The 26,684-nt window shown below is 42.1% G+C and overlaps 1 protein-coding gene across 2 annotated transcripts in view; it reads right to left on the reverse strand.

Annotated features, from left to right (window-relative positions):
- The window catches only part of MTR (5-methyltetrahydrofolate-homocysteine methyltransferase), a 600,857-nt gene that overhangs the window by 354,293 nt on the left and 219,880 nt on the right, over window positions 1-26,684 (reverse strand). For both annotated transcript variants that reach the window (XM_053711885.1, XM_053711884.1), the window contains exon 13: window positions 6,059-6,171. In XM_053711885.1, coding sequence (XP_053567860.1) covers window positions 6,059-6,171 — 113 coding nt within the window. The remainder of the gene's footprint in view (window positions 1-6,058; window positions 6,172-26,684) is intronic.

The following is a 26,684-nucleotide window of genomic DNA, read 5'->3' on the forward strand; positions in this document are numbered from 1 at the left end:
AATCTTGTCTCAAAATGACAGGGTGAAACCGTGGACTCAGTATATTGTAAAAGAAATCAAATTATCAGGTAATAATACATTTCCTTTTCTTTTACAAGATATACAGAGTCCACGGGTTTCATCCTTACTTGTGGGATGCCAATACCAAAGCTTCAGGACACGGATGAAAGGGAGGGACAAGACAGGAAACTAAACGGAAGGTACCACTGCTTGAAGCACCTTTCTCCTAAAAATAGCCTCCGAAGAAGCAAAAGTATCAAATTTGTAAAATTTGGAAAAAGTATGAAGGGAGGACCAAGTCGCAGCATTACAAATCTGTTCAACAGAAGCATTTTTTTTTAAAAGCCCATGTGGAAGCCACAGCACTAATGGAATGAGCCGTAATTCTTTAAGGAGGCTGCTGTCTAGCAGTCTCGTATGCCAGGCGGATGATGCTTTTCAGCCAAAAAGAGAGAGAGGTAGCCGTAGCTTTTTAACCCCTACGTTTTCCAGAATAAACAACAAACAGAGAAGATGTTTGACGGAAATCCTTGGTCGCTTGTAAATAAAATTTTAAAGAACGAACCACGTCCAAGTTATGTAACAGACGTTCCCTTCTTAGAGGAAGGATTAGGACACAAGGAAGGAACCACAATTTCCTGATTAATATTCTTATTTGAAACAACCTTAGGAAGAAATCCAGGTTTAGAACGAAAAACCACCTTATCAGAATGGAATATAAGATAAGGGGAATCACATTGTAACACAGAAAGCTTGGAAACTCTTCGAGCAGAAGAGATAGCAACTAAAAACAAAACTTCGCAAGATAACATCTTAATATCTATGGAATGCATGGGTTCAAACGGAACCCCTTGAAGAACTTTAAGAACTAAATTCAAACTCCATGGCGGAGCAATAGATTTAAACACAGGCTTGATTCTGATTAAAGCCTGACAAAATGCCTGAACGTCTGAGACATCTGCCAGACGCTTGTGAAGTAAAATTGACAAAGCAGAGATTTGTCCCTTTAAGGAACTAGCTGATAATCCCTTCTCCAATACTTCTTGGAGAAAGGACAGAATCTTAGGAATCCTAACCTTACTCCATGAGTAGCCCTTGGATTCACACCAATATAAATATATTTACACCATATCTTATGATAAATTTTTCTAGTGACCGGCTTGCGAGCCTGAATCAGAGTATCAATAACCTACTCAGAGAACTTCGCTTAGATAAAATCAAGCGTTCTATCTCCAAGCAGTCAGCTGCAGAAAATTTAGATTTGGATGTTGTAACGGACCTTGAATGAGAAGGTCCTGTCTCAATGGCAGTTTCCATGGTGGCAGAGACAACATGTCCACTAGATCTGCATACCAGGTCCTGCGTGGCCACGCAGGCGCTATTAGGATTACTGAAGCAGTCTCCTGTTTGATTCTTGCAATCACATGAGGTAGGAGAAGAAAAGGTGGAAACACATAAGCCAGGTTGAACGACCAAGGTACTGCTAGAGCATCTATCAGTACAGCCTGGGGATCCCTCGACCTGGACCCGTAACGTGGAGGTTTGGCATTCTGTCGAGATGCCATCAGATCCAATTCCGGTGTGCCCCATTGATGAATCAAAGTTGCAAATACCTCCGGATGGAGTTCCCACTCCCCCGGATGAAAAGTCTGACGACTTAGAAAATCCGTTTCCCAGTTCTCCACTCCTGGGATATAGATTGCAGATAGATGGCAAGAGTGAGTCTCCGCCCATCGGATTATCTTTGATACTTCTATCATCGCTAGAGAACTCCTTGTTCCCCCTTCATGATTGATATATGCCACAGTCGTGATATTGTCCGACTGGAATTTTATGAATTTGGCTGAAGCCAACTGAGACCACGCCTGAAGCGCGTTGAATATCGCTCTCAGTTCCAGAATATTGATTGGCAGTTGAGACTCCACCTGAGTCCACACACCCGGAGCCTTCAGGGAATTCCAGACTGCACCCCAGCCCAGGAGGCTGGCGTCCGTCGTTATTATTGCCCAAGATGGCCTGCAGAAGCAAATCTCCTGGGACAGATGGTCCTGTGACAACCACCACCGAAGAGTGTCTCTGGTCTCTTGGTCCAGATTTATCTGAGGAGATAAGTTCCCATAATCCCCATTCCACTCACTGAGCATGCACAGTTGTAGTGGTCTGAGATGAAAGCGAGCAAACGGGATGATATCCATTGCTGCTACCATTAGTCCGATGACTTCCATAGACTGAGCCACTGATGGCCGATGAATGGACTGCAGAGCTCGGCAAGTATTTAGAATCTTTGATTTTCTGACTTCCGTCAGAAATATTTTCATGTTTACCGAGTCTATCAGAGTTCCCAGGAATGGAACTCTTGTTTGTGGAACTAGTGAACTCTTTTCTACGTTCACTTTCCAACCGTGAGTTCTTAGAAATGACAACACAATGTCCGTGTGAGATTTGGACAGATGATAAGTTGACGCCTGGATCAAGATATCGTCCAGATAGGGCGCCACCGCTATGCCTCGCAGCCAGAGAATCGCTAGAAGGGACCCTAGAACCTTTGTGAAGATCCTGGGAGCCGTTGACAACCCGAAGGGAAGAGCCACAAACTGATAATGTTTGTCCTTAAAGGCAAATCTTAGGAATTGATGATGATCCTTGTGGATAGGAATGTGAAGGTACACATCCTTCAGGTCCACAATGGTCATATATTGACCCTCCTGGATCATTGACAAAATTGTACGAATGGTCTCCATCTTGAACGATGGGACTGTGAGAAATGTGTTTAGACATTTAAGATCTAAAATTGGTCTGAAGGTTCCCTCTTTTTTGGGAACCACGAATAGATTTGAGTAGAACCCCTGCCCCCCTGTTCCAGTTCTGGAAGTGGGCAAATTACACCCATTGTGTAGGGGTCTTTTCCACAGCGTAAGAACGCCTCTCTTTTTGTCTGGTCTACAGGCAAATGTGAAAGATGAAATCTCCCCCTTGGGAGAAAGACTTTGAATTCCAGCTGGTACCCCTGGGTCACAATTTCCAATGCCCAGGGATCCTGTACATCCCTTGCCCAAGCCTGAGCAAAGAGTCTGCCCCCTACTATATCCGGTCCCGGATCGGGGGCCGCCCCTTCATGCTGTCTTGGTAGCAGCAGCGGGCTTCTTGGCTTGTTTACCTTTATTCCCGGCTTGGTTAGGTCTCCAGACCGACTTGGATTGAGCAAAGTTCCCTTCCTGCTTATTAGAGGAAGAGGAAGCAGAGGATACTCCTTTAAAATTTTGAAAGGAACGAAAATTATTTTGTTTACCCCTCAACTTAAGGGACTTGTCCTGAGGTAGGGCGTGACCCTTACCTCGAGTAATGTCAGAGATTATTTCCTTCAGCTCAGGCCCGAATAGGGTCTTACCTTTGAAGGGAATAGATAACAGCTTAGATTTAGACGATACGTCAGCAGACCACGACTTTAGCCATAACGCTCTGCGCGCCAGAATGGCAAGGCCTGCGTTTTTCGCTGCTAATTTTGCAATTTGAAAAGCAGCATCAGTAATAAATGAATTGGCTAATTTAAGAGCCTTTATCCTGTCTCAAATGTCCTCTAAAAGGTGTCTCTACCTTCAGAGACTCTTCCAGGGCGTCAAACCAAAAGGCAGCTGCAGTAGTTACTGGAACAATGCAGGCTGTAGGCTGTAAGAGAAAACCCTGGTTTACAAATAGTTTCTTTAGAAGGCCCTCTAATTTTTTATCCATAGGGTCTTTAAAAGCACAACTGTCTTCAATGGGTATAGTTGTATGCTTAGCTAGAGTAGATATAGCTCCCTCCACCTTAGGGACCAATTGCCAGGAGTCCCGTATGGTGTCAGATATAGGAAACATTTTCTTAAAGTTAGGAGGGGGAGAAAACGGTATACCTGGTCTATCCCATTCCCTCTTAACAATTTCCAAAATTCTCGTAGGAACCGGAAAATCATCCGTGTAAGTAGGTAATTCTAAATATTTGTCCATTTTACACAATTTTTCTGGGGGAATTGTGATAGGGTCACAATCATCCAGAGTCGCCAAAACCTCCCTGAGCAACAGGCGGAGGTGTTCCAGTTTAAATTTAAAGGACGTGACGTCCGAATCTGTCTGAGGTAATAAATTTCCTGACTCTGAAAGTTCTCCCTCAGACATAAAATCCCTAACCCCCAAATCAAAGCATTGTGAGGGTGCATCGGAAATAGCCACTAAGGCATCAGAGGGTTCAGTATTTACATTAATACCTGACCTACTGCGTTTACCCTGCAAACCTGGCAGTTTAGATAGTACCTCTGTAAGGGTAGTAGACATCACTGCAGCCATATCTTGCAAAGTAAAAGAAGAAGACGATCTAGAAGTACTTGGCGTCACTTGAGTGGGCGTTACAGGTTGTGACACTTGGGGAGAATTAGATGGCATATCCTGATTCTCTTCAGACTGAGAATCATCCTTAGGCACACTTTCATTTCCTAAAATATGTTCTTTACAGTGTAGGGCCCTTTCAGTACAAGAAGGACACAATGTAAGAGGGGGTTCCACAATGGCTTCTAAACACATAGAACACTGATTTTCTTCAATGTCAGACATGTTGAACAGACTAGTAATAACAGCACACGTCGTTAACAATCTTTATTATATAAGAAAAACAATTCAGTAAAAAAACGTTACTGCGCCTTTAAGAAGAAAAAGTGAAGACAGATCTTCCAAAAGTGCTAAAACGTCATGCAAATTAGATAATTTTGGCAGTGAAAGCACCTAATGTGCAATCAGATATTGCACCACAAGAGATTATGAGGTTTAACCCTTTAAATCGATTGTTTAACCCACACAACGTTATGCAGAAAAAAAGTTCAAAACTCCTCTGCACTTTGTGCCAAAATTATGTGCCATGTGAATCCCCAAAAACAAACATATCAGCCCTGATGAGCCTCCTCTTTAATAAAGATAGCGGTTTCTAGGCTGCCCCAGTGTCTAACCATAGCCCTTAAGTGTCCCTTGCTGAAGTCTCTCACAAGGATCAATATACACAGGAGTACAGTTCCACCCTACCCGGACTACTGCTTACCCTTTTTCCAATTTAGGAAATATGACAGCCAATTCTGATCCACCAAGTCTCCTCAGAATATAAATGACTGCACATACCTCAATGCTGCTTGCAGCAGGAAACGTTCCCCACACTAAAGATTTCTTGCACACCTCAGTCAATCTTGTGGGAAAACAACCTGGATCTCAGTTACAACTGTTGAGATCATCCAACTCAAGGCAGAATTCTTCTATGTCCTGCCTGAGGAAAACAGTACTCTCCGTACCATTTAAAATAAAAAACTCTTGATTGAAGAAACTAAAAACTATCATTTTATCACCACTTAAACCTTACCCTTCCTATTACTAGTATAGGCAAAGAGAATGACTGGGGTGAGGAGTTAAGGGAGGAGCTATATAGCAGCTCTGCTGTGGTGCTCTTTGCCATTTCCTGTTAGCAGGAGGATTATATCCCACAAGTAAGGATGAAACCCGTGGACTCGGTATATCTTGTAAAAGAAATATGAAGATGTGATGAGCAGCAATAGCATTTAAAGACTTTACAACTAAATTAATACAGAAAATGTGCCTAAATAGTAGGCTGGTGATGCATACACTTCACAAGTTTTCAATAGCGTATCAAACACCAGATCAGAAATCACAGCCTTTTTCAACCAGAACTACTCAGTCACCAGATGCAGAATAAGTAGATCTGGGTGAAATAGTGGTCTTTGCATTAGAAGGTCTGGACAAAGAGAAAGAGCTCAAGGAGGGTCAATAGCCAATCTCTATAGAACAGATCAGAAGATTTCTACTTTAAAAGAAAAATACTTCAGAAAGCAGATGAATATGAATTTCAAATAGTTATGGTTTAAGACAAGTATAACATACACATTCATTTATACAGATAATATAATCCCTTAGAATGAGGGTCATAAATTGTGGACCTCCAGAGGTCCAAAACCTCTTGAGGGTCACAACTGATAACCCCTGCCGTAGAGTATCACATCTGATTGTCCAGTACAATTTCAGGTTTTACCTCATAGTTCCCAGCCATAATAAGTTTGGCAAATGCCCTAGATCCTGCCACATTACATCGCTCTCCAATGTTCACAAAGTTTGTGTAGGGTCCTATCCTAAAGGGTTCTAGTCCTAGATGAACAAAGAAATTATCAGTTTTAAGATATGAATAATACAAACATTTAACAAAATGAACAACACTAAAATAACCCAAAATGTAACCAATAGTGTATTAATAATGTAATGAATGGGCTAACCATGAAAATAGGTGTCTATTTGTAAGTTTTTAACAATAAAACACTTTTTTTTGTTTTACATTTATATAGAGCTAGTGACACTATGGGTTTGAAACTGTGCCTGTATATAACTACAGTGGTAAGGTAACGGGTTTTAAGCGAAAGATTACTGGTTGAATCCTGTGTTTTGATGGTTTGTAATGTATTAGGGCATTATTGATTGGTAAAGAAAACACTCAGGATAAATAAGGAAACTGGCTAAAGCTACATAAAGACATTTAGACCTGACAAAGGATCCCATTAGGACCTATAAAGATAGTGTGTGTATACAAACAGAGCCCATAACTGCGCCTGTTTTTCATTTTGCTGCTAAAGCAACTCTAACCTCCACAATTATATAGGGAACTTGGACCATCACAATGTTAAAGGGACATTTTGTCAAGAGTATTTTATTTTTAAACAAATTCCTTTAACTATGTGCTTAACCTTGCAAGGAGTGGGGGTTGATGCCAGCACTAACGATTGAGATGGTAAGCAAATAAGAAGCATGTATACATATGTATGCTCCAATCACTGGTCATATCTTTATCTGGAGCAGGATGGGGGTGTTCCAAGAGGGTCACTTTGACTCAATGTTTAACTCTTTTGAACAAATTAAAACACAAAAATAAATTGATTTACAAATAAAACAATCAATTATCTTTTTACTAACAAAAACAAAATTTATACTTGCCTGATAAATTTATTTATTTCCGGACATGGAGAGACCACAACGTCATTCCAATTACTAGTGGGATATTCAACTCCTGGCCAGCAGGAGGAGGCAAAGAGCACCCCAGCAAAGCTGGTAAGTAACTTCTCTTACCCATAATCCCCAGTCATTCAGCCAAAGGAAAATGGAAAAAGAAGAAACAAGGGTGAAAAGGTGCCTGAGGTTTACTAAAAACAAAACCTGAATTATAATTAAGAAGAGGGCGGGGTCATGGAAACCATGTCCGGCAAGAAAGACATTTTCCAGGTAAGCATAAATTTTGTTTTCTTTCCTATGACATGGCGAGTCCACAATGTCATTCCAATTACTAGTGGGAACCAATACCCAAGCTAGAGGACACGGAATGAACAGGGAGGGAGGAAAAAAAGGCAGGAGGACCTAAAGAGAAGGCACCACCGCTTGAAGAAACTTTCTCCCAAAGGAAGTATCAGCCGAGGCAAAAGTATCAAATTTGTAGAATTTGGAAAAAGTATGCAGAGAGGACCATGTTGCCGCCTTGCAAATCTGTTCCACAGAAGCTTAGTTTTTGAAAGCCCAAGGAGAGGAGACAGCCCTAGTGGAATGAGCCTTAATTTTCTCAGGAGGCTGCTGTCCAACAGTCTCATAAACCAAACTAATCAAACTTCTCAACCAGAAACACAGTAGTAGAAGTGGCCTTCTGACCCTTACGCTTTCCAGAGAAAAGAAACAGGGCAGAAGATTGCTGAAAATCCTTAGTAGCTTGTAAGTAAAACTTTAGAGCGCGCACAACATCCAAGTTATGTAAAAGACGTTCCTTATGAGAAGGATTAGGATAAAAAGAAGGGACAACAATTTCCTGATTAATGTTTCGATCCAACACCACCTTAGGGAGAAACCCCAATTTAGAATGAAGGTACAGGGAAATCACACTCCAGAGCTGAAAGCTCAGAAACTCTGCGAGCGGAAGAAATAGCTCAAACGAAGCCTGCTGTAAAATTTTAAGAACTAGATTAAGGCTCCAAGGAGGAGCAACAGGTTTAAACACAGGCCTGATTCTGACAAGGGCATGTACAAAAGCTTGAACATCTGGTAAGTCAGCCAGACGTTTGTGCAAAAGGATAGATAATGCAGAAATCTGACCCTTCAGAGTACTGACTGACATACTTTTCTCCAGGCCATCCTGAAGAAAAAATAAAATATGGGGAATCCTCACCCGGCTCCTCGAGAAACCCTTAGATTTGCACCAATAAAGATATTTACACCATACCTTATGGTAAATCTTGCGAGTAACAGGTTTACGAGCCTGAAGCATAGAATCAATGACAGCTTCATAAAAACTATGTCTAGACAGAACTAGGCATTCAGTCTCCAAGCAGTCAATTTTAGAGAATCTAGATTTGGATGGAGGAACTGGTCCTGAAATAGAAGGTCCTTCGTCAGCAGTAACCTCTAAGGTGGAAAAGATAACATCTTTACTAGATCCGCAAACCAGATCCTGTGAGGCCAGGCAGCTTCCAGAGAACCCCAAACAGCGCCCAACCCTTATAAGCTGGCGTCCATAGTTACAATCACCCAAGAAGGTCTCAAGAAGCAAGTGCCCAGAGACAGATGATCCTCAGAAATCCACCATGAGAGTCTCTTGTTAGGGGGTCCAGATTTATCCTTTGTGACAAATCAGAATGGTCTCCGATCCATTGACAGAGCATGCAAAGTTGTAGCAGTCCCAGATGGAACCGAGCAAAAAGGAATGATGTCCTTGGAAGCCACCATCAGACTAATCACCTCCATGCATTGAGCCACTGATGGACGAAAAGCAGACTGGAGTGAAAGGCATGAAAGCAAGAAGCTTGGATTTTCTTACATCCATAAGGAAAATCTTCATTGACAGAGAATCTTGTAGACGGCACTAGAGAACTCTTCACTAGATTCACTTTCCATCCGTGGGAACGTAAAAAAAGACATCTCTGTATGAGATTTTACTAGATGAAAAAATGGCGCCTGAACTAGGATGTCGTCTAGATAAGGCTCAACCGCAATTTCCTGGAATCTGATCACTGCTAATAGAGCTCCCAGAACCTTTGTAAATATTCTGGGAGCTGTGGCAAGAAGAAGTGCAACAAACTGGAAATGTTTGTCCAAAAAGGCAAATGATCACCTGTGAATGGGAGTGTGTAAATACGCGTCCTTCAGGTCTATGGTCGTCATGAACTGACCTTATTAAGCCAATGGCAGAATGAAACGAATAGTTTTCATCTTGAAGGGCGGAACCATGAGGAATTTCTTGAGGCACTTCAGATCTAGGATAGGACGAAAAGTTCCCTCCTTTTTTGGAACCAAAAATAGATTTGAATAGAATCCTAGACCCTGTTCCTCTAGACTAGAGGGACTGGTACAATAACTCCCAGGGAGGATAGGTCCTTTACACAATTTAAGAAGGCCTCACTCTTAACCTGGTTTGAGGATAGTCTTGACAGGAGAAATCTGCCCCTTGGAGGGCAAGACTTGAATCCTATCTTGTAACCCTGGGATACTATGTCCACAGCCCATGGATCTGGGACATCACTTATCCAAGCCTGTTGAAAAAAGTAAAGTCTGCCCCACACCTGATCCAAAATTGGATTGGGGCGGACCCTTCATGCTCATTTAGAGTCAGCGGAAGGCTTCTTGTTTTGTTTTTCCTCGTTCCTGGGCCGACTGGATTTCCAAGTGGACCTGGATTGGTCTGGAAGAAGAAGAAGAAAACTTATGTCCCTTAAAGTTGAGAAAGGAAAGAAAATTAGAAGTTTGACGACTCTTAGGTCTATACTTCTTGTCCTGAGGTAGGAAACATCCCTTTCCACCCATATCTCTGAAATTATCTTCACCAGACCATGCCCAAACAAAGTCTAACCCTTGTAAAGGTAAAGTCAAGAGCTTGGCCTTTGAAGAAACATCAGCTGAACGCGATTTTAACCACAAAGCTCTGCGAGCTAGAACACTGAAGCTAGACATCTTAGCTCCCAGTGTAATTACCTGCATATTTGCATCACAGATAAAGGTATTAGCCAGTTTAAGAGCCTTGACCCTATCTTGGATTTCCTCAACTGTAGTCTGAAATCAGATCAGACAGAGCATCGCACAGATAAAATGCTGCTCCCGCAACAGTGGCAATACTTGCCACAGGTTGCCACTGTGAACCCTGATGGATGTACATCTTCTTTAAATAAGCCTCCAGCTTTTTATCCATTGGATCCTTAAAAGAACAACTATCCTCTATAGGAATGGTAGTTCTTTAAGCTAGATTAGAGATAGCTCCTTCTACCTTAGGTACGGTGCACCATGAGTCTCGAATAGAGTCTGCAACAGGAAACATTTTCTTAAAAACAGGGGGGGGGGGGGGCGGAGCTAGCAGCCGAAGCAGCAGGACATGTTCTTTTAGAGCTCCTACTGCTAGACCGAATAAATAACCATATTAAGCTTGACGAGGACTCTTAAACTATGTTATTTCTCTAGACTGTGTCCTGGTGTTCAGGGCAAATGGCATGAGTTACTGAATTAAGGTATTTGGCACCGCAATAGCACAGAGAACTTTTCGGCCTGAGAATCTGGCTGCATGGGAAACGTCGCCATTTTGGAGGACATACTTGTGCGATAGCTACTACAGATGGTTTCTTTTTGTCTGCTACCATACATTGTCCCAGCCCTAAGATCCTTTATGGAGCTGCACATTCTGTCTGCGCTGCACAACCTACTGATCTCCCTGGATGCCCATTATCAATCAATCACTCACTGTGGAGCCAAGGGCGACCGTGCGCCATAAAAGAGATGCACTGATCACTTATGGGAGAGATGAAATTTACAGATCTAACATATCGAGCGCGCCGCATGAGGGAGAAGACAAGCTCCCAGACACGGAGAAAGAGAGTGGCACAGATGATCAAAGCCCCGTCCATAAGTGCGCAGATCTATTGGATTACAGTTGAATACAGCGCAATTCTCTACAGCCCAACACCTTTAGAGCTGAGTATGATCAGCAATGCTTTGGGCAAATACACGGTAACCCGCCATGTGTTTCTGTGTCAGAAGCAGAACTACACCGGGGTTCAGTTGATAGGAAGTTCAGAGAGCCTAGCCCTACAGATAGAACTGACTCCGATGTGCTGAGTGGCGATCCTGGTGTAGAGCCCCTGGCACTCATGGTCCAGAATGCTAAGGCTGGACTCCTGGCAGGGGATGTCAGAATCTCTAAAACACTGGGGGCTGACATTCGCTCAATTGCAGATCTCAGAAAGAGCGGAGGTTTAGGACATGCTGCGTGCTGTTAGCGGGTCAGACTTTGGACTCCACTAGTCTGCACCATTCAATAACGGTTATGTTGGACCTTCGTTAACTGACTCTTTTTGCTAATATTATTTGATATGTGTTAGGTAGACCTTTTTAGAAGTTCTATATGGCAATTAGTAACACAAAGTTATAGCAGGTTTTAGCCCAATCCTACTGTTAATATCATAGGTGCCATACATACAACAGAGGGTGACAAGTATTAACATAATTTTAGGAAGCGCTCCCATTAGTCGCTTACTGCGGTATGCTCTCTTGGTAACATTTGCACCCCCATACATAAGGACAGCAGTCCTCTATAATATGCAGCTTATTAGTGATCTAAGCACAATGTTTTAGTATAGAGACTTAGGACCTGCGCACCGTAGGAGTCTATTTTTCAAGGAGGGTTACATATGTATTCCTAGGGGCAAATTGCGGAGGACATTAGAACTTGATGATGATGGCTGACAGCCTGAAATATACCCTCATTTATTGCTACATGTTATTATCTATATATATGCTTTATACTGTTAGAAGGGGTCTATGATTTCCTAACCCTGTAAGTTTTTTGATGACCGTTTACAACACCATACTAGTATAACCGACTACTGGGTCTCTACTTTTAAGAATTTAGCGCTGATTATAATTGTTAGATCTATTAGTTTTATAATGCCCATATGCAGCACTGCTACAATTTATAGTTAAGCAGCAGACCTAATTCAAACACTCAATCTATACATAGATCTCATCCGGTGGGATTAATATTAGTTGAGAGATGCTCAGATAGATATGCCTAAAACTAGCTAAGACTGTAATATTTCTTAACATACTATAATTTGGTACAAAATTTTTCATCTTTAGGATCTTATGGTTACTATATTCTGGTTAAAATCTCGTATTTTGTCCTGTGGCCTTGCTGTCTGCTGTCGAGTCAGCATGCTATAATTACACTATTTTAAGTATCCTCAATGTATTTCAATCATAACAGTTTGTACCTCGTGTAGTCCCTTAGGGATGATATGCTAAATATAACCCTATACTTCAATGAGAGCTGTTGCCTAAACACTGACCTTGTTTTTATTGTTATAGCAGACAGATACTAATTCATATAATAGTCTGTTGTGTTCCCTTTTTGGATTTATGGTAATTAGTTTAGGTGGAGCTCCTCAGACTTTTAACATTGCAATACTCTGCAAACCCCAATATTGAAGGTTTGTAGTTTCAGACACAGTATCACCTCATTACTAGAGCACATCATTTATTTTTGTCGGGCTCCTCTCCTCCCTTTCCCGCCGGAACTTGTTGCCTGCGGGTCATATCCCTACTCCCTTTTCCCTCATCGCCTATAGTTGGCATCTCCCCAGGAGAGGAGCTCATCCAGAAGCCCCCTATATCTCATCTTATGCCATATCTTATATCATATATCTTATACCGTATATTGCATACATCCTAATATCCCTTCTTGAAAGTAACTGCTTCAGGATGTAATCTTATTCATTCTATACACAAAAACCTAGGGAATTTTATCAGGTCTCTCATAGAGTACAGCTCTAATGATAACAGCCTGGGAAACTTGTTAGCTCCAATATAACTTATGGCTCCGCCCTCCACACTTTCCTCTATATATTTTGTCACGCAGCTCTCATGTCATAGTCTTACAATTATATACGTTATGATTGTTACTTAAAATCTCTCCTGCGTAAGATATGTTCCCCCCCTCCCTTCCCCTTATTCATATACCAAGAAGTAGTCTACAGTTCTGATTTAGAAAGGTTAAACTTCTTAGCTACCGTCCACCATTCTTTTAGGTGGACAAACAAGCGGTGTTTACCTGCTATTGATATGGTAATGACATAAGTTGCTCTTATTCTTCTGTTTACAAAGAAACGATTTATCTAGGTATCCAGCTGCTAGTGGACAGCACCCCTTTTTAAGTTATTGAGATAGTCCACTGGCGATCGAAGACTAACTTTTCTCGACTTGCCCTCTAATTTTATGCATTTAGTAGGGACAACTTGTTATGACTTCATAAATACATCTATTATATAATTAGAATATCACTCTATAGGATGTATAAGTTTTTCTGGTTGTTCAAATTTTATAACTTAGTTATGCGTTTATATAGGAAATAAAAGGAAAAAAAGAGGTAACACTTGATTATGCATATTTTATTTTGTATTCGCATACAATGTCCTTTGTTTTCATTATGTTTTATGCACTTCTGGAGAGATACGTATATGATGTTTGAATTAAGATCTCGTTGCTCTCATATGAAAAGGTTTCATTGTCCAATGGATAAACAATGTCTTGTATGTAAAACTTATCAAATTGATACAAAATGTATATCATGCTTATGTTTTTTTTATTTCTCAAATTACCTCAATAAAAAAACTTTGATTAAAAAAAAAAAAAAAACAGGGGAAGGGGAAAAAGTAAACCCCTGGTTTATCCCATTCCTGAGCTATAAATTCAGATATTTTCCAAGGAACAGGAAAAACCTCCTCAGATGAAGCAGACTCATAAACACTATCCAGTTTAGAAGACGACTAAGGATTGGTAGCAACTGAAGGTTCAGAGTCTTAAAAAGTATCTAGAACCTCCTTCAGTAGTAAATCTAAAATTAACCTCTTCAGATTCTGAAGATTTCGCCGCCAAATTGTCAGTCTGATATTTCACCTTCAGAAGCTACTGAAGTTCTCTCCTCAGACAATTGAGAAAGGTTGACCAGCGCAGATTTAGAGGGGTCAGAAGCCTTACCAGCGGATTTTTTTTTTTAGATTTTCTCTCTCGCTTACCCGAAGCAGGGAAAGCTGACAAAGCCGCCGATACTGAAGAAGTAATCTGAGCGGAAAAAAAATCGCCAGGTAAATAAACCCTCCCAGGAGATTGAGAGGACACAGTATGGGAAACCATAAGGCTTGGGACGTTTGAGGAGAAAGATGAGGCATGTCACGCACAGCATTATCCTGACACACATTTGGCTCAGAAGGGAGTGATTTGTATTTAAATGTTAGTTTTAGATAATCATGAGGAACAAAATTGCATTGGCAAAACAATTTAAGCCTCTAAACATAGTAAGCATTTATCAACTGACATAGATTGATCTAAAATCCATTTTACAGAATTCAGCTGAGAAATATGAAAAGCAAAACAAAAAAGTCTTTCAGAATTTATTAAAAATGTATATTTCATAAACTAGGGCAAAAAATAGATTCTTCAAAACAACCCTTCAGATTGCCTGAGGCTAGTGACAGAAAGACGACAAGAGTCTCAGACCTTCGGAAGAAAAAAGGATGGATTTAGGAGGAATCAAAACCCCCGAGAGAACTCTGACCGCTACTAAAAAATTGGCATGCTACCCTGAACCATGACATGAACCTCATGCATGGGTCCAAGGACCCCTACAATGCAGCCTTCACACCCACAGCATTCTGATACCAGAATTCAACTCGGAGATTCTGAGAATGCAAGAGGGGGAAAAATCCTATGAGGCGAGAAAAACAAGGACCCACGGGCCCTTCACAGATACTGAGGTACCTCCAAATCAAGGAGAACACGTAAGAACCCCTTCCCCACCCAAGGTGAAAAGAGGAGGATTAAACAACGGTAACCACCCTACCAATATAGGCTAAACCCCAATATTGTCAGTCCAGTTGGTACAGCAACTGGAGCCTACCAGGAAGCATCAGATGTCCCAGCAGACAAGTAGGGACCCGTCAGAAAACCTCAAACTGAAACCTCAGGCTGATATTAATCTCCCATGAGAGTCAGAAAACCCCTGCCCGCTCCAAAAGGCAAACGCGGGAGAACCAAACCCGAAGGTTAAGCAGGACCGTCCATACCCGTTCCAGGGAAGAAACATGGTCCTAAGATGGAATCCTTGAAAAACAGAACCGTTCTGAAGATCTAAAGCTCCCGAGGAGCCCATAAGCTGCCTACTATGGTTAGGAGCGCACCCAGACAGTGCCTTCCGCCATCTAAAGTCCTTAGATGTAAAGAACCTAACAACATCCACAACCCCAAGAGTCTGTAAAAAGACTCCCGACCGGTTTAGGAAAAGGGCAACTAGTACCCCTGGATCGCAAGGTAATCTCAGACAGGCGAAAAAAGACTGTAACGGACCCCAGACCTCCTACCCTGAAGCCCGAAGGGCTAGTTCTGCAGTAAGATCGACAGATAGCATCCGAGAGTCGAAAGACCATAGAATAACAATGGGCAATTCTTATCTTGAGAAGACAACAGTCTCCAGAGATCCTTGCAGGATCGGTCTCCCGACATCCTTGAAATGGAATAAACACAGGAGCCTCGCAGCTCCTGGTAGAGGCAGGGTGAACCCTGCACTCTACATACTAGAGCAAACGAAACACTGAAAAAACAGAATTTATGCTTACCTGATAAATTACTTTCTCCAACGGTGTGTCCGGTCCACGGCGTCATCCTTACTTGTGGGATATTCTCTTCCCCAACAGGAAATGGCAAAGAGCCCAGCAAAGCTGGTCACATGATCCCTCCTAGGTTCCGCCTACCCCAGTCATTCGACCGACGTACAGGAGGAAATATGCATAGGAGAAACCATATGATACCGTGGTGACTGTAGTTGGAGAAAATAATTCATCAGACCTGATTAAAAAAAACCAGGGCGGGCCGTGGACCGGACACACCATTGGAGAAAGTAATTTATCAGGTAAGCATAAATTCTGTTTTCTCCAACATAGGTGTGTCCGGTCCACGGCGTCATCCTTACTTGTGGGAACCAATACCAAAGCTTTAGGACACGGATGAAGGGAGGGAGCAAATCAGGTCACCTAAATGGAAGGCACCACGGCTTGCAAAACCTTTCTCCCAAAAATAGCCTCTGAAGAAGCAAAAGTATCAAATTTGTAAAATTTGGCAAAAGTGTGCAGTGAAGACCAAGTCGCTGCCTTACATATCTGGTCAACAGAAGCCTCGTTCTTGAAGGCCCATGTGGAAGCCACAGCCCTAGTGGAATGAGCTGTGATTCTTTCAGGAGGCTGCCGTCCGGCAGTCTCATAAGCCAATCGGATAATGCTTTTAAGCCAAAAAGAAAGAGAGGTAGAAGTTGCTTTTTGACCTCTCCTTTTACCAGAATAAACAACAAACAAAGAAGATGTTTGTCTGAAATCTTTAGTGGCCTCTAAATAGAATTTTAGAGCACGGACTACGTCCAAATTGTGTAACAAACGTTCCTTCTTTGAAACTGGATTCGGACACAAAGAAGGTACAACTATCTCCTGGTTAATATTTTTGTTGGAAACAACTTTCGGAAGAAAACCAGGCTTAGTACGCAAAACCACCTTATCTGCATGGAACACCAGATAGGGCGGAGAACACTGCAGAGCAGATAACTCAGAAACTCTTCTAGCAGAAGAAATTGCAACCAAAAACAAAACTTTCCAAGATAATAACTTAATATCTACGGAATGTAAGGGTTCAAACGGAACCCCTTGAAGAACTGAAAGAACTAGATTAAGACTCCAGGGAGGAGTCAAAGGTCTGTAAACAGGCTTGATTCTAACCAGAGCCTGAACAAACGCTTGAACATCTGGCACAGCTGCCAGCCTTTTGTGAAGTAAAACAGATAAAGCAGAGATCTGTCCCTTCAGAGAACTTGCAGATAATCCTTTCTCCAAACCTTCTTGTAGAAAGGATAGAATCTTAGGAATTTTTATCTTGTTCCATGGGAATCCTTTAGATTCACACCAACAGATATATTTTTTCCATATCTTATGGTAAATTTTTCTAGTTACAGGCTTTCTAGCCTGAATCAGAGTATCTATTACAGAATCTGAAAACCCACGCTTTGATAAAATCAAGCGTTCAATCTCCAAGCAGTCAGTTGGAGGGAAACCAGATTCGGATGTACGAATGGACCTTAAACAAGAAGGTCCTGTCTCAAAGGTAGCTTCCATGGTGGAGCCGATGACATATTCACCAGGTCTGCATACCAAGTCCTGCGTGGCCACGCAGGAGCTATCAAGATCACCGAAGCCCTCTCCTGATTGATCCTGGCTACCAGCCTGGGAATGAGAGGAAACGGTGGGAATACATAAGCTAGGTTGAAGGTCCAAGGTGCTACTAGTGCATCTACTAGAGTCGCCTTGGGATCCCTGGATCTGGACCCGTAACAAGGAACCTTGAAGTTCTGACGAGAGGCCATCAGATCCATGTCTGGAATGCCCCATAATTGAGTTATTTGGGCAAAGATTTCCGGATGGAGTTCCCACTCCCCCGGATGGAAGGTCTGACGACTCAGAAAATCCGCTTCCCAATTTTCCACTCCTGGGATGTGGATTGCAGACAAGTGGCAGGAGTGATCCTCCGCCCATTGAATTATCTTGGTCACTTCCTCCATCGCCAGGGAACTCCTTGTTCCCCCCTGATGGTTGATATATGCAACAGTCGTCATGTTGTCTGATTGAAACCTTATGAATTTGGCCTTTGCTAGATGAGGCCAAGCTTTGAGAGCATTGAATATCGCTCTCAGTTCCAGAATGTTTATCGGGAGAAGAGATTCTTCCCGAGACCATAGACCCTGAGCTTTCAGGGGTTCCCAGACCGCGCCCCAGCCCACCAGACTGGCGTCGGTCGTGACAATGACCCACTCTGGTCTGCGGAAGCTCATTCCCTGTGACAGATTGTCCAGGATCAGCCACCAACGGAGTGAATCTCTGGTCCTTTGATCTACTTGAATCGTCGGAGACAAGTCTGTATAATCCCCATTCCACTGTATGAGCATGCACAGTTGTAATGGTCTTAGATGAATTCGTGCAAAAGGAACTATGTCCATTGCTGCAACCATCAATCCTATTACTTCCATGCACTGCGCTATGGAAGGATGAAGAACAGAATGAAGTACTTGACAAGAGCTTAGAAGTTTTGATTTTCTGACCTCTGTCAGAAAAATCCTCATTTCTAAGGAGTCTATTATTGTTCCCAAGAAGGGAACTCTTGTTGACGGGGACAGAGAACTTTTTTCTATGTTCACTTTCCATCCGTGAGATCTGAGAAAGGCTAGGACGATGTCCGTATGAGCCTTTGCTTTTGACAGAGACGACGCTTGAATCAGGATGTCGTCCAAGTACGGTACTACTGCAATGCCCCTTGGTCTTAGAACCGCTAGAAGGGACCCTAGTACCTTTGTGAAAATTCTCGGAGCAGTGGCTAATCCGAATGGAAGTGCCACAAACTGGTAATGCTTGTCCAGAAAAGCGAACCTTAGGAACTGATGATGTTCCTGGTGGATAGGAATATGTAGGTACGCATCCTTTAAATCCACCGTGGTCATAAATTGACCTTCCTGGATGGTAGGAAGGATCGTTCGAATGGTTTCCATTTTGAACGATGGAACCCTGAGAAATTTGTTTAAGATCTTGAGATCTAAAATTGGTCTGAATGTTCCCTCTTTTTTGGGAACTATGAACAGGTTGGAGTAAAACCCCATCCCTTGTTCTCCTATTGGAACTGGATGAATTACTCCCATCTTTAACAGGTCTTCTACACAATGTAAGAATGCCTGTCTTTTTATTTGGTTTGAAGATAATTGAGACCTGTGGAACCTTCCCCTTGGGGGTAGTTCCTTGAATTCCAGGAGATAACCCTGAGAAACTATTTCTAGTGCCCAAGGATCCTGAACATCTCTTGCCCAGGCCTGAGCAAAGAGAGAAAGTCTGCCCCCCACCAGATCCGGTCCCGGATCGGGGGCCATCCCTTCATGCTGTTTTGGTAGCAGCGGCAGGCTTCTTGGCCTGCTTACCCTTGTTCCAGCCTTGCATCGGTCTCCAGGCTGGTTTGGGTTGAGAAGTATTACCCTCTTGCTTAGAGGATGTAGAATTAGAGGCTGGTCCGTTTCTGCGAAAGGGACGAAAATTAGGCTTATTTTTAGCCTTAAAAGACCTATCCTGAGGAAGGGCGTGGCCCTTTCCCCCGGTGATGTCTGAAATAATCTCTTTCAAATCAGGACCAAACAGTGTTTTACCCTTGAAAGGGATGTTAAGCAATTTTGTCTTGGAAGACACATCCGCTGACCAAGACTTTAGCCAAAGCGCTCTGCGCGCCACGATAGCAAACCCTGAATTTTTCGCCGCTAATCTAGCTAATTGCAAAGCGGCATCTAAAATAAAAGAGTTAGCCAATTTAAGTGCTTGAACTCTGTCCATAACCTCCTCATACGAAGATTCTTTATTGAGCGACTTTTCTAGTTCTTCAAACCAGAAACACGCTGCCGTAGTGACAGGAACAATGCATGAAATTGGTTGTAGAAGGTAACCTTGCTGAACAAACATCTTTTTAAGCAAACCCTCTAATTTTTTATCCATAGGATCTTTGAAAGCACAACTATCTTCTATGGGAATAGAAGTGCGTTTGTTTAGAGTAGAGACCGCCCCCTCGACCTTGGGGACTGTCTGCCATAAGTCCTTTCTGGGGTCGACTATAGGAAATAATTTCTTAAATATAGGGGGAGGAACAAAAAGGTATGCCGGGCCTTTCCCACTCCTTATTTACTATGTCCGCCACCCGCTTGGGTATAGGAAAAGCATCGGGGGGCACCGGAACCTCTAGGAACTTGTCCATCTTACATAATTTCTCTGGAATGGCCAAATTGTCACAATCATCCAGAGTAGATAATACCTCCTTAAGCAGTGCGCGGAGATGTTCTAATTTAAATTTAAATGTTACAACATCAAGTTCAGCTTGTTGAGAAATTTTTCCTGAATCTGAAATTTCTCCCTCAGACAAAACCTCCCTCCTGGCCCCTTCAGATTGGTGTGAGGGTATGTCAGAACCGTTATCATCAGCGTCCTCTTGCTCTTCAGTGTTTAAAACAGAGCAATCGCGCTTTCTCTGATAAGTAGGCATTTTAGATAAAATGTTTGCAATAGAATTATCCATAACAGCCGTTAATTGTTGCATGGTAATAAGTATTGGCGCACTAGATGTACTAGGGGCCTCTTGTGTGGGCAAAACTGGTGTAGACACAGAAGGGGATGATGCAGTACCATGCTTACTCCCCTCATTAGAGGAATCATCTTGGGCAATATTATTATCTGTGGCATCACTGTCCCTACTTTGTTTGGACACTATGTCACAATTATCACATATATTTAAATGGGGAGAAACCTTGGCTTTCATACATATAGAACATCGCTTATCTGATGGTTCAGACATGTTAAACAGGCTTAAACTTGTCAACAAAGCACAAAAAACGTTTTAAAATAAAACCGTTACTGTCACTTTAAATTTTAAACAGAACACACTTTATTACTGAATATGCGAAAAAGCATGAAGGAATTGTTCAAAATTCACCAAAATTTCACCACAGTGTCTTAAAGCCTCAAAAGTATTGCACACCAAATTTGAAAGCTTTAACCCTTAAAATAACGGAACCGGAGCCGTTTTTACATTTAACCCCTATACAGTCCCAGGTATCTGCTTTGCTGAGACCCAACCAAGCCCAGAGGGGAATACGATACCAAATGACGCCTTCTATAAGCTTTTTCAGTGGTTCTTAGCTCCTCACACATGCATCTGCATGCCTTGCTTTCCAAAAACAACTGCGCATTAGTGGCGCGAAAATGAGGCTCTGCCTATGACTAGAAAAGGCCCCCATCTGAAAAAGGTGTCCATACAGTGCCTGTCGTTTTTTAACAACAATCCCCAAGATTATAATAACTATTAAGAGTTATAATCTGCCAAATATGCTTAGCAAAGTAATCGTTTTAGCCCAGAAAAATGTCTACCAGTTTTTTAAGCCCTTATAAAGCCCTTTATTCTTTTACTGAATCTAAGAAAATGGCTTACCGGTCCCCATAGGGGAAATGACAGCCTTCCAGCATTACAAAGTCTTGTTAGAAATGTGGCCAGTCATACCTCAGGCAGAAAAGTCTGCCAACTGCTTCCCCCAACTGAAGTTACTTCATCTCAACAGTCCTGTGTGGAAACAGCAATCGATTTTAGTAACGTCTGCTAAAATCATCTTCCTCTTACAAACAGAAATCTTCATCTCTTTTCTGTTTCAGAGTAAATAGTACATACCAGCACTATTTTAAAATAACAAACACTTGATTGAAGGATAAAAACTACATTTAAACACCAAAAAACTCTTAGCCATCTCCGTGGAGATGTTGCCTGTGCAACGGCAAAGAGAATGACTGGGGTAGGCGGAGCCTAGGAGGGATCATGTGACCAGCTTTGCTGGGCTCTTTGCCATTTCCTGTTGGGGAAGAGAATATCCCACAAGTAAGGATGACGCCGTGGACCGGACACACCTATGTTGGAGAAAAGGAAGGACATGCTTGCACTTCCAGAACAAAATGACCCAACCAAAGACGGGAGGGAAGGAAACCGCCACTGCAAAAGGAATGCGACTAGGCCACATAATAGTTAATCGGAGACACTGCAAGTGAAGACTCAAATCGTCCACCAGATACTAGAAATCCGGAAACCTACGGTTCCGAGTCCCCAGGGACCCTAGGAACCACAATGACATCTGAAAAAGTCAGTCACGCATCTCAAGTAATAATGCCAGAAAGAACCAACTTATAGCAGAGCTCACAACCTTCCTACAAGAAGCTTTGGATCTACACCCCAGGCCCCAAACTTTGTAGTAGAATCTGAGCCCGGAGTCTATAACAGAAGGCCATAAGAGACATTTTTAGAATCCGACAGGATAATCAGCACCAAGAGGGTGACATGAACCCAAGAAAACAGTAGACAGCGCCCAACCAGTACCTGCATGGTACAGGAATATTCCAGAAATGTCTAAATGTCCCTCAGGTGAACGCCCAAGGAAAAAAAGGTACGCCAACAGGACCAGCCAATCAGAGGCCTTCTTCACCCAAGCTCAGAACTGAAACTGATACCTAAAAGAAAGAAAAACTGAGACGTCAACAAGATAATTTCATCCCCAAGCGTCTAACCCAGTTTGCAATCCGGCATCTAAGGCCTCTGATCCCTCGAACCACTAGGACTGGGATCCTCTAGCAACGTCAAAACATGCCTTAGTAGGACAAGAAGATGAACCAACCTATAAACGGAAGGCAAAATAATCTCTCGCCGGATCAACAAACAACTCCGGCCCCAAGGTTGGCGCTCCTGAAGCCTCAGAGGCTCACACTTCCCCAGGAGGCCAAACTGAATCGGGCGATGCCATGCCCGATGGGCCCTGATTGACAGAACACGGACAGTATCTTAAAAATATTTCACTTGGGAGATACAAATGAGCCAGTGCCATAGATATGGCCATGCAGAACCGTGCCGTAACCTCTAGAGGAAACAAGCCACCTTCCGGAGGAGTAAAGGCCATAAGGACACCTGGCTGCGTAGCAAAGGTATTTTCTGGGACACGCGCCTCACAGGACCTAGAATCCTTGGGGGCAGCTGGCTCAACGCATTCTGAGGACCCTGAATCGGGAGAAGAGAGAACTCTGGAACGGGAACATAACTGATGGGCATGGATAACCCGGGCCATTTCATATTCATCACAAGAAGCATTCTCCGCATCGGAGACATCTGTGTCTAAAAAAATCAGAATCCTCCATCTTGGGATTACAAAAAATTACAAACACTAACAGGCACCTTTTGCACACCCCCAATGGCTGGGGCACTCACCACCTCCTGTGAACCAGACAACCAACGAGCAGACACTGTCGCCACACAGCATACGAAAATGAAAAACAACGTAACCGCACCCGGTCACGATGTGCATCCTCTGCAAGTCATAAAAAGAGCACCCAAATCCATAGATTGCGTCAATTGATAAGGTAATAATGTTTCGAAAAGCCATGAGCCTAAAGTATAACTGCACATCAGCAGATAGAACCCCACCCCAGGACCCTTCCTTTTCGTTTTCACATTGAAGTAAAATGAAACGATCTTAACGGAATCTACGCAGTGGAACAGGAAAACGGCCCTTCAAGTGTTACAGATAGTACCCTGGAGGAACGGTAAGCGCCACTCTTGTGTGTTTCACTGTGACAGATAGTAGCCTTGCTTCTGACAGACTTGAGTGACTAAAGGCAGGCAGCGAAACTCGTCCACGCTGATTGCCAAGGAGCTGTTAATATGAGTCGGAATGGTTTTGCAGAAAAAATCTCCCTGCATCTTTGGACTCTAACCTTTATCCATGATCTCACTGAAAGGCTGACAGGACTACTTAAAACTCCAGTACTACCCTCCATAGGAGACTACTCCGAAACTTCTGACACTTCTCTGCCAACCTCCTGTGATGAAAGACAAAGAATGACTGGGGAATGAGGGAAGTGGGTGAAGTATTTGAAGCCTTTGGCTGGGGTGTCTTTGCCTCCTCCTGGTGGCCAGGTTCTGAATTCCCAAAAGTAATGAATGCAGCTATAACCCATACAGTATCATGTCCTCAAGAAGAAGAAAAAAGAATCCTTAACTAATAAGGATATCTATGACCCATTTGTTATATCTGTCCTGAATAAGTATCCATGATAAAAAGGATATATGTCCTAAATATGATGCAAATGACAATTAACCCCTTAAGTGCTGCTGTCCAATACCTAAAAGGAAAAAGCACTTACCTTAGATCCAGCTGCAGGACAGATTCTGCTACATAGGTGTGACAGGTACTTTGCTCCCTGTCATGGACCTGTAGTAAAAGAGAGAACAGAGTAACTAACTCTGGCTTTCTGCAAAGGGGTAGCAAAATGTTAAAAGTAAAGCAAAGACTACCTTGCCGCATTTTAACTGTTAAAAGCCACCACTACTCTTAGTAAAGAGACTGACCAACACAGCTAAAACCCAATCTTTGCTTGCAGGGAAGAGTACCCATAAAAGGTTTAAATATCTTCAGACATTAATTAACTTTGCACAACCTCCATTGACAGAGGCAAAGAGAATGACTGGGGATTATGGGTAAGGGAAGTTACACTTAACAGCGCTGCTGGGGTGTTCTTTGCCTCATCCTGCTGGCCAGGAGTTGAATATCCCACTAGTAATTGGAATGACGTTGTGGACCCTCTATGTCAAAGGAAAAAAATAGAACATTCTTACACTAGAACATAGTGTGAAAAATACAGCAGTAGACAAACTACTTATATAGTGTATGTTAGCTCCAAATCTTTGGTTCATCCCAGCTGGGAGCTAGCTGAACACAGGTGAGCAAATGACGAGACATATATGCAGCCACCAATCAGCAAGTAGCCCATGGTAGTTCACTACTTCAGCAAATTCATATGCAATATGTTTTATCCCATTGGCAAATGGTAAAACCCAAGCCTGATGCAAAATCCAGAAGACTGATACAGCGAAATACTCAACTACACATTTGTAAAGCTTCTGAATAACATTGAGACCTGATGTCAGCCATAACTTCTGAATCCTAATGATTATTCTAAATCTAAATATTAAAAAGGAACATGAAACCCAAAATATCTCCCTTTCTTTCATGATTCGATTGGAGAATAAAATTTGAAACAACTATTCAACTTCTTTTTTCTAATTTGCTTCCTTTTCTATGTATCTGTTGTTGAAAAGCATAAATAGGCTTAAATGCAGCAAAGCACTATCGGGAGCTAGCTGCTGATTGGTGGCTGCACATATGTGTGCCTCGTCATTGGGTGCAAGATCTATTCTGCTAGTTCCAAGCAGTGCATTGCTGCCCCTTCAACAAAGGATATAAAAAGAATTAAGCAAATTTCGTAGCATAAGTAAATTGGAAAGTTGTTTCAAATTATATGCTCTCTCTTAACAACAAAATGAAAATTTTGGCTTTCATGGGCCTATAAAGGAAAAAACATAATTTATGTAAGAACTTACCTGATAAATTCATTTCTTTCATATTGGCAAGAGTCCATGAGCTAGTGACGTATGGGATATACATTACTACCAGGAGGGGTAAAGTTTCCCAAACCTCAAAATGCCTATAAATACACCCCTCACCACACCCACAATTCAGTTTAACGAATAGCCAAGAAGTGGGGTGATAAGAAAGGAGTGAAAGCATCAAACAAGGAATTGGAATAATTGTGCTTTATACAAAAAAATCATAACCACCACAAAAAGGGTGGGCCTCATGGACTCTTGCCAATATGAAAGAAATTAATTTATCAGGTAAGTTCTTACATAAATTATGTTTTCTTTCATGTAATTGGCAGGAGTCCATGAGCTAGTGACGTATGGGATAGCAGATACCCAAGATGTGGAACTTCCACGCAAGAGTCACTAGAGAGGGAGGGATAAAATAAAGACAGTCAATTCCGCTGAAAAAATAATCCACAACCCAAATCAAAAAGTTTTAATCTTATAATGAAAAAAACTGAAATTATAAGCAGAAGAATCAAACTGAAACAGCTGCCCGAAGTACTTTTCTACCAAAAACTGCTTCAGAAGAAGAAAAAACATCAAAATGGTAGAATTTAGTAAAAGTATGCAAAGAAGACCAAGTTGCTGCTTTGCAAATCTGATCAACAGAAGCTTCATTCTTAAAAGCCCAGGAAGTAGAAACTGATCTAGTAAAATGAACCGTAATCCTTTGAGGCGGGGATTTACCCGACTCCACATAAGCATGATGAATCAAAGACTTTAACCAAGATGCCAAAGAAATGGCAGAAGCCTTCTGACCTTTCCTAGAACCAGAAAGGATAACAAATAGACTAGAAGTCTTCCTGAAATCTTTAGTAGCTTCAACATAATATTTCAGAGCTCTTACTACATCCAAAGAATGTAAAGATCTCTCCAGAGAATTCTTAGGATTAGGACACAAAGAAGGGACAACAATTTCTCTACTAATGTTGTTAGAATTCACAACTTTAGGTAAAAATTTAAATGAAGTCCGCAACACCGCCTTATCCTGATGAAAAATCAGAAAAGGAGATTCACAAGAAAGAGCAGATAACTCAGAAACTCTTCTAGCAGAAGAGATGCCCAAAAGGAATAAAACTTTCCAAGAAAGTAATTTAATATCCAGAGAATGCATAGGTTCAAACGGAGGAGCCTGTAAGGCCCTCAGAACCAAATTAAGACTCCAAGGAGGAGAGATTGACTTGACAGGCTTAATATGAATCAAAGCCTGTACAAAACAATGAATATCAGGATGATTAGCAATCTTTCTGTGAAAAAGTACAGAAAGAGCAGAGATTTGTCCTTTCAAGGAACTTGCAGACAACCCTTTTTCCAAACCATCCTGAAGAAACTGTAAAATTCTAGGAATTCTAAAAGAATGCCAAGAGAATTTATGAGAAGAACACCAAGAAATGTAAGTCTTCCAAATGCGGTAATAGATCTTTCTAAACACAGATTTACGAGCCTGTAACATAGTATTAATCACTGAATCAGAGAACCCTCTATGACTAAGTATTAAGCGTTCAATCTCCATACCTTCAAATTTAATG

The sequence above is a fragment of the Bombina bombina genome, chromosome 4 (genome assembly GCF_027579735.1).
Source record: "Bombina bombina isolate aBomBom1 chromosome 4, aBomBom1.pri, whole genome shotgun sequence".
Lineage (NCBI taxonomy): Eukaryota > Metazoa > Chordata > Amphibia > Anura > Bombinatoridae > Bombina > Bombina bombina.